The 13377-nt window shown below is 40.7% G+C and overlaps 1 protein-coding gene across 1 annotated transcript; it reads right to left on the reverse strand.

The window, feature by feature from the left end:
- Nucleotides 1-12171: 12171 nt before the first annotated feature.
- Nucleotides 12172-12951, reverse strand: LRRC3B (leucine rich repeat containing 3B). The gene has a single exon (XM_007936318.2). It carries the CDS (start codon nt 12949-12951, stop codon nt 12172-12174), a length of 780 nt encoding a protein of 259 aa, XP_007934509.1.
- Nucleotides 12952-13377: the final 426 nt, after the last annotated feature.

Genomic DNA, 13377 nt, shown 5'->3' on the forward strand with positions numbered 1-13377 from the left:
GTTGTTATGTGCTGTCAAGTCGGACCCAACTCACAGCGACCTCTCCTTGGGTTTCCGAGGGAGTATCACTACGGAAGTAGATTGACCCATCTTCCTTCTGAGGAGTGGCTGATGGGTTTGAACTGCCAGCCTTTTGGTTAGCAGTCAAGTACCTTAGGCACTACGCTACCAGAACTCCCCATGATGAGATTGGGTGTGATATATTACCTCCATGGTGAAATCTGCTGTGAACAGTTAATCACTTGAAGGTGAGGGGCCTTCAGGGTATGGCCTGCTTTCAGTATATATAGAAAGGATCCTGCATTTGGTGGATCATCATCTCTAGTTCCTAGACTTGAACCAGTGTTGCCTGCTGATCTTCAAATTGTTGCCTTTGTAGCCTGTGAGCCAACATTTTACCTTCCAGTCTTTGATTTATCAGCCTCAGCACCAAGTAGCCTGCTATATTGCCTGCCATTCTTGAGTTTGTCATCTCCTGCAGTTGCTTGAGTCAGGAGAAGCCTCCAGCATGCTTCACAGAGCCTGGAAGGCAGAGCTGAAATTCAAGGTTGAGGAGCCTCCACCCAGCCCTTAGAGCTGGCACTCTAAAGTCAGACTTCTAACCTAATCTTGCCCTAGATTCAGTACTCTGAATTTGGACTTTTAGTCTCCTAAATTGTAAGAGAATAAATTTCTGTTTGTCATAGCTATCCATTTGTGGTATTCTGTCATAGCACTAGAGAATGAAGACAACCCTCAAAACTACTACTTCTTCTTTTTTTTCTTTCACTGAGTCAGAATGTCTAGGATTTTGGAGGTATCTCTCTCGTTCAGGCAAAAAACTTTTTTTAATTTTATTTTATTTATTGTGATTTGGGTGAAGATTTACAGAGCAAATTCACTTTCCATACAGCAGTTCACATCTACTTTGTCTCATGTCATTGACCACAGTTTACAATGTAACAGCTCCCCTCCCACTTCTTCCCCATAGTTACCTCTTCCCAGTGACCATCCCTCCATACTCTCCTGTGCCCTGAGCTGTCTCCCTATGCATAAGCAGCTATTTATAGTTGTTGTCAGCTGCCTTCAATTCATGGCAACCTCATGCACAGTGGAATCAGACTATTATGATCCATAGAGTTTCAGTAGCTGATTTGCAAAAGTAGACTGCCAGGCTTTTCTTTCCAGTTCCTTAGTCTGGAAGCTGCACTGAAATCTGTTCAGTATCAAAGTAACATGCAAACCTCCACTGCCAGACTTGTGGTTGATGACAGGGCTTGAGGTGCCCTGGTCTGGAATTGAACGTCAGTCTCCTGCACTGAAGGTGAGAATTCTAACCAGAATCTCCATGGCCCTCACAGTGATCATGTTGTTATTGCTCATTGTCGTGGAGTTAATTCTGACTCGTGGTGACCCCACATATGCAGATTAGATCTGTTCTATAGGGTTTTCAAGGCTGTAATCTTTTCAAGAGTAATTTGCCAGGCCTGTCTCCAAGTTGCCTCTGGGTGGGTTTGAGCCACCAAACTTTTGGCTAGTAGGTGAGCACTCAATCATTTGTTTGCACCACCTAGGGACTCCCATAAGGATTATAATAGGTAGTACTTATCATGAGGAAGATAAACAGATATAGACCTGTAATCTCCTGGCAAAGAAGTGCACTGTGAAGTTGTGACTTGGTATTGTGGCCTCTGAAGTCAGACTACCTGAACTGAAACCTCTACTCTACTATTGGAAGAGGGTGTGACCTTAGGAGAGCTCATCGTCTGTAAAATGTGAATCATAACAATGTTTGCCTCAGAGAGTTGCTGTGATAAGTTACCAAGGCAGGCATGAAAACTACTGCGCATGCTATCTGGCACATAGTAATTGTTTAATAAATGTTATTAGCTGAAAATGATTTTCATGATTTTGTGGTATGTATGAATGTTCTGAAATACAAAAGGTCCCAGAGAGAATTTTATTCCCCATTGAATGTTATAAACAACACACTTCCTCTATTTTTTGACAACCAGAAATTAAGTTTAATAATATGACTTTTTTTTTTTTTAATTGCCTTTTAGGCTGCAAGAGATGGCCTTTGAGTGGCTTCAGAAAGAGTATTCCATTTGTGTTCACTAATTCTTTTGGCCTTTTCCTTCTATGAGCTCAAAGTATAGCATCTCGTACCTTAATCTCCCAAATGAAAAGTACAGAGGTTGCCGTGGCCTCCCAAGAAACAGATTTATTCATGTGTGGGAATGTGGCAGAAATTACAGCCGATTACAAATCTCATGTTAAGGGTTAGACTGAAAATTTAATAAACAGCACTAAAATGAGCTCAATCATTTTCCTGCAAGGTGACAACCAGTTACAGTTTCTGACTTAAAGCTTTCATTAAAAAAGGTTGTCAAATCAAACCAATGCCATTCTTTTCTGACAACCATGAGGAAAAAGATGAACCATCTGATTTGTGATGCAGCTTAAATCAAACCTATTTTTGGCTACATAATGTTGAACTTGACAGTAACCCATGCAGTCTGGCTGGAATAAGTAGTCTGGTTTTACTAAGCCTCATTTATTCCATGTATTTTCATCAACGTCATAATCATTGAACTTAGGAGCCAGAGTATGACAATAACAAAGATGGTGATGATGGTAATGGTAATGATGATGATGTTATGATGATGATAACAGCTACCTGTGCCTGATTGCATCTCCCAAATATCTCACAATTCCACCTACTCACTGTCTACACTGCCATAACACTAGTTCAGGACACCAGCTTACCTCACCTGATTTAGTGCTAGGTTTTCTTCGTAGCCAATGTTCCACCCACCCTTGATAATTCATTCTGTACTCTGTTACTGGAAGTAGCTTTTAAAAATGCAAACTAGATCACACTCTCATCCTAGCTTGGAATTCTTCAAAGGATCCCCTTTCCCAGCAATAGAAAAGAGTTTCCATGGGACTCAAAGTAATGGGCTTCGGAGACAGAGACAAGAAATCGTTCTTGAAGATTGGGCATGTCATGTTCAGGAAGAGCTGTGTTAACATTATGACATCTGAACTGTATTTCTTGAGAGAGAAATGGTAGTGTTAGCTGCTGTCAAATTGGCCCTTGACTCATGGAGACATCATGTGTTACAGAGTGGAACTGTCCCATAGGGTTTTCTTAGCTGTAATCTTTATAGAAGCAGATCACAGGACCTTTCTTCCGTGGAGCTGCTAGGTGGGTTCAAACCACCAACCTTTAGGTTAGCAGTTGATCACAAACTGCTTGTGCTACCCAGAAAAATACCTATGCAAACTGTATAGCATGCTACTTTTATAGAAATTTTTTTAAGTTTTAAGACATTGCAGTTATTTTCATTTTGTAGACAAAATAAGTCTCATGCTCCTTTTTGCCACACTATAAGGCAAATTAAAACACTGGGTTAATTGGGCCTTTCCACTTCAGGCTCTCACTGTAGCTGAATCTGTGGCACAATGAACCGTTCTTTAATAGGCTTCCCACTGTCTCTTGCTTCTAAGCTTTTTGGCTGCAGAAGTGTTTTGAGTCTCTTACTAGCTGAACCACAGGTCCTGCTAGCTGAGTGGAGCTGGCTGTGGGCATCATTGACCAAATGATAAGCCAATTCTAATTACTGTGTTTTTATTGCTCTCTGAGAGATGAGAGACAAGAATCATCATTTACAGTCATAGTCAGAGGTTTTAGAGCTCCTAATCAGAGAGGTGATCATTGGAGTTGTAAACTGAGTCAAACTATTATGAAGACTGCAGGAAGGAAATTTATAATACCTTCTCATTTAAAATGCCCTGCTCTCAAGGACCACTATGAGATAGTTGGGATTTTAATTCTGAGGAAAATTCTTAATGAAGCTAAGAGAGGGAATGAAGTAAGAATACGGATATAATTAAATACGGGCACACAGATAATTACATCATTATTCCAATTAAGATGGTTTTATTACCCAAGGCCATTTTCCTCTTAAAAATGTTCTTAGTTATCTGGAAGTGAAGCCAGTACAATGTGATCATTTAGTCACTTTGTCTCTTTTGCTCTCATGTACAAAATCCCTTACTTCTCAGACTGATTATACTTACTTCTCAGCACTGTGTATGTCCACAGGGCTTTCAAAAGCATATCCAGTTCAAAAATTACCCCTAAACCCTAAGGACTACACAGAAAGACCCAGATGTGGAATCCAAAACTGTGATGGCATTAAATGGTTATGTTTCCTAGAACTTTCCTACATTGCCTCCTAAGCAAACTGAAAATATTTCCTCAAGATCAGAGGTTAAGTATGAGGTCAGCTGGGAAGAGTAAATGGAGAAAAGAAACAATATAGTGACTCAAATATGACTTGTTGTTTTGCAGTATCCGCAACAATAGCAATGTATGTTGCCATCTTAAGGGTAAAGAGGGATGATATACTGTCTTTTTTCACCCCAAAACAAAGTGAGCTCTTGAACCAGATAATTATCTTTCTCTTAGCATTTGTCTGAGGACTTTTCAAAGGTGTTCATGCTTCATGAATGAGAAGTGGACAGAACACAAGGTTTGTGGTCAAGAAAACTGCATGCAAGCCCCACCTCTTTCACTAATTACCTGGGGACACCTAGGACATGTCACTTAGCATCTCTGGTCACAGTTTTCTCATTTAGATAAGAATGTTTTCATCCATTCTATCTTCTTCTGAGGTGGTGGTGTTGTTATGTGCCATAGAGTCAGACCCCACTCGTAGTGACCCCTCCTTGAGTTTCCGAGGTGGTATCACTACGGAAGTAGATCACCCCATCTTCCTTCTGCGGAGTGGCAGGTGGGTTTGAACTGCCAGCCTTCTGGTTAGTAGTCAAGTGCCTTAGGCACTATGCTACCAGAGGTCCCATATGCTACCTCTTCTGAGGTAGAAACCAAAAAACAAACTTTACCCATTGCTGTCGAATCAATTCTGAGCCCTAGCACCCTACAGGATAGAGTAGAACTGCCCCATAGGTTTTCCAAGGCTGTAAATCTTAACTGAATCAAACTGCCCTAACTTTCTTCTGTGTAGCCACTGTTGGGTTCAAACCACTGGTCATTTGGTTAGCAGATGAGTGCTTTCACCACAGGGCTTCTTTCAAAGGTGGATATGTGATCAAATGAGCAAAAACCATTGGGGGATTGATTGGGATTGGGAGGCTTGATTTTCAATCTTGATTTAGGCTTAGTTTGATAGCAAAGGACAATTGTACACCTGACATTTCCTAGTAGTAAAAAAAAAAAAAAACTAGGAATTTTCTGAACAAAAACAGATAATAAAAAATCAGAACTTCTGCAATAAAAAAACAAAAATCAAACCCATTGCCATTAAGTCAGTTCTAACTAATTGCAACCCTATAGAACGGAATCGAGCTGCATGGTATTGTTTCCAAGGGTATAATCTTTATGGGGGAGCTCTGGTGGTTTAGTGCCTAAAGCATTTGACTACTAACCAGAAGCCTGGCAGTTCAAACCCACCAGCCACTCCTTGGAAGGAAGATTGGGCAATCTACTTCCATAGAGATACCGCCTCAGAAACCCAAGGAGGGGTCACTATGAATTGAATCAACTGAACGGCAGTGAGTTTTTTTGTTTTCTTTCTTTTTTTTTAAATCTTTATGGAAGCAGACTGCCATGTCTTTCTCCTACGGAGCAGCTGGTAGGTTCAGACCACCAACCAAAAGCAGTGCGTTGGACACTACCATCATGCTGGGAGCAAAGATCATTGTTCCCACAATTGAGAGGAATATACACATCTGCCAAGCCTGAGAACTGGTTTAACTTATGTGTATGTGGAGTTTGTGGAGTAGGGGTGGGTTGATGGTCATAAGAAAAGGACTAACCATTTGGGCCCTCAAAGAATTGTTTCTGCTAATGAGCTGAGTAAACTTAAAGGTTGGCTTTGCTCTTTTGAGGTTCACTTCTCTCTCATATAATTTAATAATAATGCTTTGTTGTATTTTCCTCCACTTATTACCATGAGCTGTAAGATGAGACTTTATAAAAGCTGGAAAGAACAACACAGAACTAGGCAGTGTGGCACAGGTGGAGCAAGGGACTTTGCTGACAGCTAGACTGGGCTCCACTATTGCATTCTGGCTCTAGGAACTTGGGCAGGCTACTTACTCTCTGAGTCTTCATTTCCTCATCTGTAAAATGGGAACAAAGGTAATATCTACCTTTCAGGGCTGGTGTAAGAACTAGGGAAGGTTAAGAACAGAATCTTGCACTATGTTTAATAAATGATAACTATTATTAGGGGATGTTTTCCATTGCTAGGGAAAGGTGGAATTGATTGCTTGAAGTTTCTTTTTATTTGTGATTTATATAAATGGGACTCCTTAGTCCATGTTTTGATGAGAAAGTTGAACATCTTGTCAATGGGAAAGTGCTGAAAATGGTGATTTAAATCACTCTTGTTTGTCCGTAAAGCTTTGCTTCCTTCCAGGTAGCACTTACTCAACTTTATGGTCTCTGTTTCTCATTTTGCATTCTTCTCTTGTCACTGAAGCTCACTCCTCAGAAAACCTGGAAATTGGCAAGATAAGTCTGTGGAGATGAAAGACATTGAGAGCAGATTGGCATCTTTCAGATATTTTTCTTCAGTAAGAAATGTGGGCAAACCTAAGCAAGCCAGATTTGTGTAAATTAAACCCATTGTACTCTCAAAGGGCCATTTTATTTTAAAATCTATTCGACAATCAATGCCATTAGCTCAACAGATGGCTTGCTAATCTTTAGACCAACAGCCAGATTTTAGATTGTTTTCCATTTTACAAACTCTCTGTGAAGGAAAAAAAAAAAAGCCAGGGGAGGGGATGATATTTTAGTTTCATCTCCAGAGATGAAACAAACAAACAAAAAAACACCAAACTCACTGCCGTCGAGTTGGATCCGACTCACAGCGACCCACAGTCACTCATAGTGACAAGCTCAGATATTTTCACTGAACTTGGGGACAACCTAGAAAATACATCTAATAATTTCCCCTGAAACCCAAAATCTGGGTCATCCCTGGACCAAATTATTTACAGATAAATTGATTCCCTGTTCCTACTTTCTCATTCTCTGATGCTTTCAGGTCTAATTCCCTATATTACTCCCAATGTGCATGTGGGGACACACACACACACACACACACACACAAATTGTGCTCATGTGCTTCTTAAGCAATTCATACTACCCTTTGATTCTTTTAATGGTGAACAAGTTATAGCCATAGAAGTTGGTAGATTTCCTTTACTGCCACCCACCCATGAAACCAGGGGGCTCTATGTCCATCTTCAAGAGCCTCAAGAGCACAATTTCCCTCAGTTGAGAAGAGAAAGGCTTGAACTCTTAAGGAGTGCCCTAGCTGGGTCTGTGAGATCCACGAAGCCATCAGATCACTTGGGACCATTATATAATGAGGGTGGACAAGGATGGGACAAGGAATGAAGCTATTCCTTTCACCTGAATTCTGACTCATTTATTTGTGTTTGAGAAAGGTTTGGGGAGCACATTTACTAATGTGTGGCAATCGAGTTTGCCTCTGGCTTGCTTTGCCTGTTTCAGACTGACTTGATGAAGCAGTGACACCACTTTGGGAAGCCAGGGTGACAAGAGCTGTGGGAATGGAAAAGGGCTTGGTATAAGAGCAGCTACTCTCCTATCAGCAGGGCTACAATCAGCCATTCACTTTGTATGTTGTGACTCAGGGTAACAAATGCTAATCACTCTCCCTTCCCAAAGTTTCACCAAAATAGTCCCCATCTCTGCACTGGGACACTGAGTCATTGACATGCACAGAACTGAGCATGGTTGTTGGTGTTATTAGCTACCATTAAGTCGGCCTGACTGATGGGAACACATGGAAAGCTCAAGGACCACTGTGCTCCGTAGGGGCTTTATTGGCTGATATTTGGAAGTAGATCACCAGGCCTTTCTTCCTAGTCTGTCTTAACCTGGACTCACTGCTGTCAAGTCAGATCTGACTCATAGCGACCCCTCCTTGGTTTCCGAGGCACTATCACTGCAGAGATAGATTGCCCGATCTTCCTTCTGAGGAGTGGCTGGTGGGTTTGAACCACCAGCCTTTGGGTCAGCAGTCAAATGCTTTAGGCACTATGTCACCCCACTGAAACCTGTTTGGCATCATAGCAACACTGGTGAACAAGTGGTGGCTGTACGTGAGCATGCCTATATGAGGGCTATCTGTGAAGGAAAACTTAAACCCGTCAGGTCCTGACGGAACCAGAAAATACTTAGAATCACAGATGGATATTAATAATGACCCTTTGGCAATGTAGGAGCCTAAAGTGCTCTTTGAATCCTTAGGAGCATTGTTGCTGTTAGCCAATGATATATTCATGTTGTATATTGTCATGTAGTTCTGTTTCTTTGAAAACTGGCAATCAGTTTACTAGGAGAGGCAGTTGGTGTTATGTAAGAGATACTGAATGTAGAAGATAGAGACATAGATCTTAATTTCTAAGCCTTCAAAGGTTTCAATTTCAGCATCTAAAAGTCAATGGCTGAGATCATCTCTGGTCCTCTTTCAGCCCAAGACATTCTATCTGTTAGCCTATCTTTGGTAACCAGAACATTGAAGTAAGCAGAATTTTCCACTCCTCAGCTGTGCCAGATAGACGAAAGAGCTTACTGTATGAATTGAAAGTCTCCAGTCAGTAAGGGAAACCAACCCACATCTCAGACTGCGTTATGCTTGTTGATGTCAGAACAAGAATTATTGTGGGTAATCAGAGAAGGATGTAAAAAAGAACAACGCGTACCTGGCAGAATTTGTCTATCAGTGCCTTACAATTTGCCAAAGTATTCTTGAAAGTTAAATCTTCCATTACATAATGTTTTATCACTTTCTTGAGAATGTTCCTGTTGGGTAGGCATGTTTTATGATTTGCCTTACTTCAGAGATAAGTACATTGTCAAAGATTAGACTAAAATTCCCAGTATTTTTTCAGTGTCAAAGGTTGAGGTTAAGAGAGAAATGCCAAAGGAGAAGGTTGAGAAAAGATACTGGTACTTAAAATGTTTAGAAGGTAAGATGGAATGTGCCCCCAATAAACTAGATGATAATTTCATGGAGTCCTTGGGTGGCACAAATGGTTAAGCACTTGAAAAGTTTGTGGTTCGAACCCACCCAGAAGTGCCTTAGAAGATGGGCCTGGTGATCTGCTTCCAAAAAATCACAGCCTTGAAAATCCTATGGAGCAACTCAGTTCCACACACATGGCTTCCCCATGAATCAGAATGGACTCCATAGCAACTAACACCAACGAGTACAGTACTAAAATGGGGATCTCTTCATGAATAAAAATATCTGCAAGGGTTTGGAAATGTAAACACCATGTTGGGATCAAAACTGGAGTTTGCGTGTGTGCTTCTTTCTGTACAGTTGTGAGCTCTCAGTATGTTCTTTCTGCTCCTTGGCATCGTATGCTGTCGCTCCAGTGGGATGGGACATCCCTACAAGCTGGGCAGGAAAAGCATTTCCTTTTGGTTCTGTTTAGGAATAAGTCTTACAGCCTATTATTTGTTATGAAATCATTAATTTTGCTCCTCCAGTGGCTTATGTAGTCTGATTTATGTTAACTAATTTAAAGTTCTTTTCCAACAACAACAACAACAAAAAAGCACTCAGGGCATTGGTAATTGATAATCTTCATGTAGAATTTAGGAAGGAGTATAATTATCAATATATGATGTAGCCTTCGATTGTACATATAAGGAGAAGTATAAATATAATATATAGGAATTTAACTTTTCCACATCTGAACAAGGATACGGCTATATCTAGCATACTTCTTAAGATTTTGCCTTTAGAAGTACTTCAACTTGACTAACGTGCAAATATATTTTTTGGTCATTAGGAAAACAAGCTCTTATTAGTAGGGAAATAAAGATTATTTTATGAGGAAAGCTGGAATGGATTACGTGATTTGTGAAAACTTTTCCAAAATGAATGTGACTCATACAGTCAAATACAACGTATTTAACTTTGAAAAGGGTTATCTTAGCAAGGACTTATTTTTATATTCTTTAGAAAAACTACACAGATTTACTTCATTTATGCATTGTTCCATGGCAGTACTTACAGAGAGATATTAAAATGTTGTCCTCCAGGGGGCGTTAAGTCTTCAGCAAAGCTTCTGTTTCACTGGAAGGCATTCAGGGTCCAGTTAGCAAAAGCAGACAGTCTGAATTCCTTCTTGATGGGGCACAGAAAATCTAGGACCCACATACTTAATTTCATATTAGTCTTCAGGCTTCTAAACTAAGTTGTACACTTTATGGTAAAGCTAGGGTAGACATAAGAAGGCTGTAGTCCTGGGTGTACACCATGGCCTAGCCATGTTGCTTTGAATGCCCTGTTAAAGGTCTTGGATTGGCTCACTCTCACTGGACCCTCCAATAACCCTGTAAAGAGACTGTTGCTATCAGTAGGTTCTCAGGGCTTTCCAAGGGCAAGACTGTTATTCCTGGAGGCCCTAAGATACCCTAATATGCTCAAAATGACAGAGAATCCGTTCTTCCTATATAAACCTCACAAAAGGTTATTTTTGATGATGATTTATATATATATATATATATATATGTTGTTGTTGTTGTTGTTTGCCATCGAGTCGGCCCCCGACTCATATATATATATATATATGGCAAATAACAACAACAACAAACCAATTTAGCAGGAATGTTATGACAAAATACGTCTTTGGAGACAGGAAGACCCAGTTCAAATACCTGCTCTGCTACTTTCTACCTGGCCAGTCATTAAACCTCTTGCATTTAGTTTCCTCCTATGTAATGGAGCAGATATCACTGTCTCCTCCTATTATTGTGAGGACTTGTAGTTGTTATTTGCCATCTAGTTGGCCAAGAGTCATGGCAATTGCATCTGCAATGGAAGGAAATGTGACTCAGTCCTGCATCATTCCCATGATCAGTTGTGGATCAGACAGTTTCTATCCACAGGGTTTTCCTTGGTTGATTTCCAGAAGGAGATTTCTAGGTCTTTGTTCCTAGTTTATCTTATTTTGGAGGCATCACTGAAAACTGTTCAGTGGCATAGCTATACGCAAGCCACCACTGACAGATGGGTGGTGGCCGTGCAAGAGGAGCACTGGCTGGGAATTGAACTTGGGTCTCCCACATGGAATGCAAGAATTCTACCACAGAACCACGACTGACTGTGGGCTTAGTGATACAATAATAGTCTAAAATGCTTCATGCTTGGTACATTGAACCAAAAAAAAAAAAATCAACTCACTGCCATCAAGTCAGATGTGACTCACAGGGACCCATCCTTGGGTTTCCAAGGCAGTATCTCTACAGAAGTAGATTGCCCCATCTTCCTTCTGAGGAGCAGCTGGTGGGTTTGAACCACCAGCCTTCTGGTTAGCAGTCAAATGCCTTAGGTACTGTGCCACTAGAGCTCCCACATTGATGCTATATGATTATTAGGGCCTTCCTTTCTAGTATAGCTGTTTCTATATTTCTCACACATCACTCTCCACCAGACTGCAATTTTGAGGACAGGACACGTGTCTTGGTTTTTATTTTCCACTGTGTGTGGAATAGAGTAGAAACACTATGAATATTTGTTCTTTTACACTAAAGGTACCAATTTTAGATAGCAAATCCCAAATGGCATTCCAACTGAAACCTCTTCAGGCTCCCACACTTCTAAGGATCAGTATTTTAAAGTCTGACAAATACTGATCAATAACTCAGTTATGGCTCCCCAGTGTACAGTGGGGCTTAACATCTTTCATTATGTAGTTTGCTAGGTGCACAAGGGTTATCTCTGCTTAATTTTTTAATGCAAGTGGAATGACTGTACTGTTTTCTTAACCAATAAGTCACTCTGTTTTCCATGGTTCAAAGTTAAGCTTTTATTTGGTTTAAAATTAAAAAAATAAATTTCATTATTAAATAGTAGATGGAACTAACTCATGATCAGATAGTAGATTACTCAGGAATATACCACCAGAGGTACAGTTAAAGGGGTGGATAACCTAAACTAAAATGAATTGTCATGTTGTAGTGTTTATTAAAGTTCAACAGTGGAAGATTTCAAAAGGAACTGAAATACAAAGTTTTAAATGTTTACAGTGAGTAAAGAGAAGTAAACCACTTATTCTACTGCAATCACAAACTACATTCTTTCTCAATGCCAGTCAGTTTGGATACTATACCACAGTGCTAATGTCATCAGGTTCATCTGCTTTCTTTTGCCTGCTTGGCAGGGATTTCAAGTATTCAAGGTGTCTGCGGGCATCCTCCTGATTTTGCCTTACATAATATACCACATATGAGATCACCATGGTGAACCAGCCAAACATGGTGACCAACATAGCATAATCAGTAGTTTTTTTAGGGAGGTTACAAAGGTCAGCATCATTGGCAGCATTGAGGAATGGCCTCCCAGCATGTTCATCTAACACGGAAGTCTTACAGATGACATTGTGGGCTGTCTCGTGATTGGACGCCATGCTCCTCAGAACTTGCTGTAGAGTACAGTCGCAGTGCCAGGGGTTGTTGGCAATTCTGGCCCTGGCCTTCAGGTTATTGAAGGCATTTTTGTGCACGCTTTGAATCCGGTTGTCGGACAAGTCCAGAGTCTGCAAGGTTTCAGCTACTCCCTTGAAGGCATGCTCATCGATAAACTCAATGCCGTTTTTGGACAGGTTGAGAACTCTCAGTTGATGGAGGTCTTTAAAAATCTCATTGGGGATAGATGTGATCTGATTGGAGTCCAGATACAATAAGACTGTTTCAGGAGGAAGATCTCTAGGTATTTCCTTGAGATTTGCATTGCTACAGGTGACATTTAAACCCCCAGAGGAAGAACAAAGACAGCCCTTGGGACACATACTGGCAGAATGAAAGCACAGTATCATAAGGACAAAACTTTGTAGGAGGAGACACATGGAGAGGGAACGAGTTAACCACAGGTCTACCAGATTCATGCTGGAATGTCAGCATAATCACAAGCCCATTCCTCATTTACTCCAACAAGCGTAGCAATGGTTCCTGCCCTGTCCACACCGTTGACTTATTTCCTTTGTGGTTCAAATAGTTGCAACTAACACATGTGCCTCTTCATTATTCCTGTCCTTTCTTGGGTACCTAAAGAAAAGGGAAGCAGATGCAATTAGCTCTTTTGCAAAGGGAGTATATTGCAATTAAAAATGCTTTCAGGTGCCTGACGTTCTATGTAAGTGACATTCTATGTAAGCAGGAGGGTTACTTAGGCAGGTAATTTCCATCAATGCCACTGGGAGTTTTTGGAGTAATGGGAGTCTTCTGCTCAAATCCCAGGTGCTAGTAGAGAGGACTGTCAATAAAAATACTTCCGAATTATGTAGTCTTATTTCTAGTTGTGCAGCATTAGG

This window comes from Orycteropus afer, unplaced genomic scaffold (assembly GCF_000298275.1).
Source record: "Orycteropus afer afer isolate SDZICR_OR568_19922 unplaced genomic scaffold, OryAfe1.0 scaffold00003, whole genome shotgun sequence".
Taxonomy (NCBI): Eukaryota; Metazoa; Chordata; class Mammalia; order Tubulidentata; family Orycteropodidae; genus Orycteropus; species Orycteropus afer.

Bases quoted from the DNA above. Each gene is read 5' to 3' on its own strand.
- LRRC3B (XM_007936318.2), bottom strand. From the start codon at position 12,951: ATGAATCTGGTAGACCTGTGGTTAACTCGTTCCCTCTCCATGTGTCTC.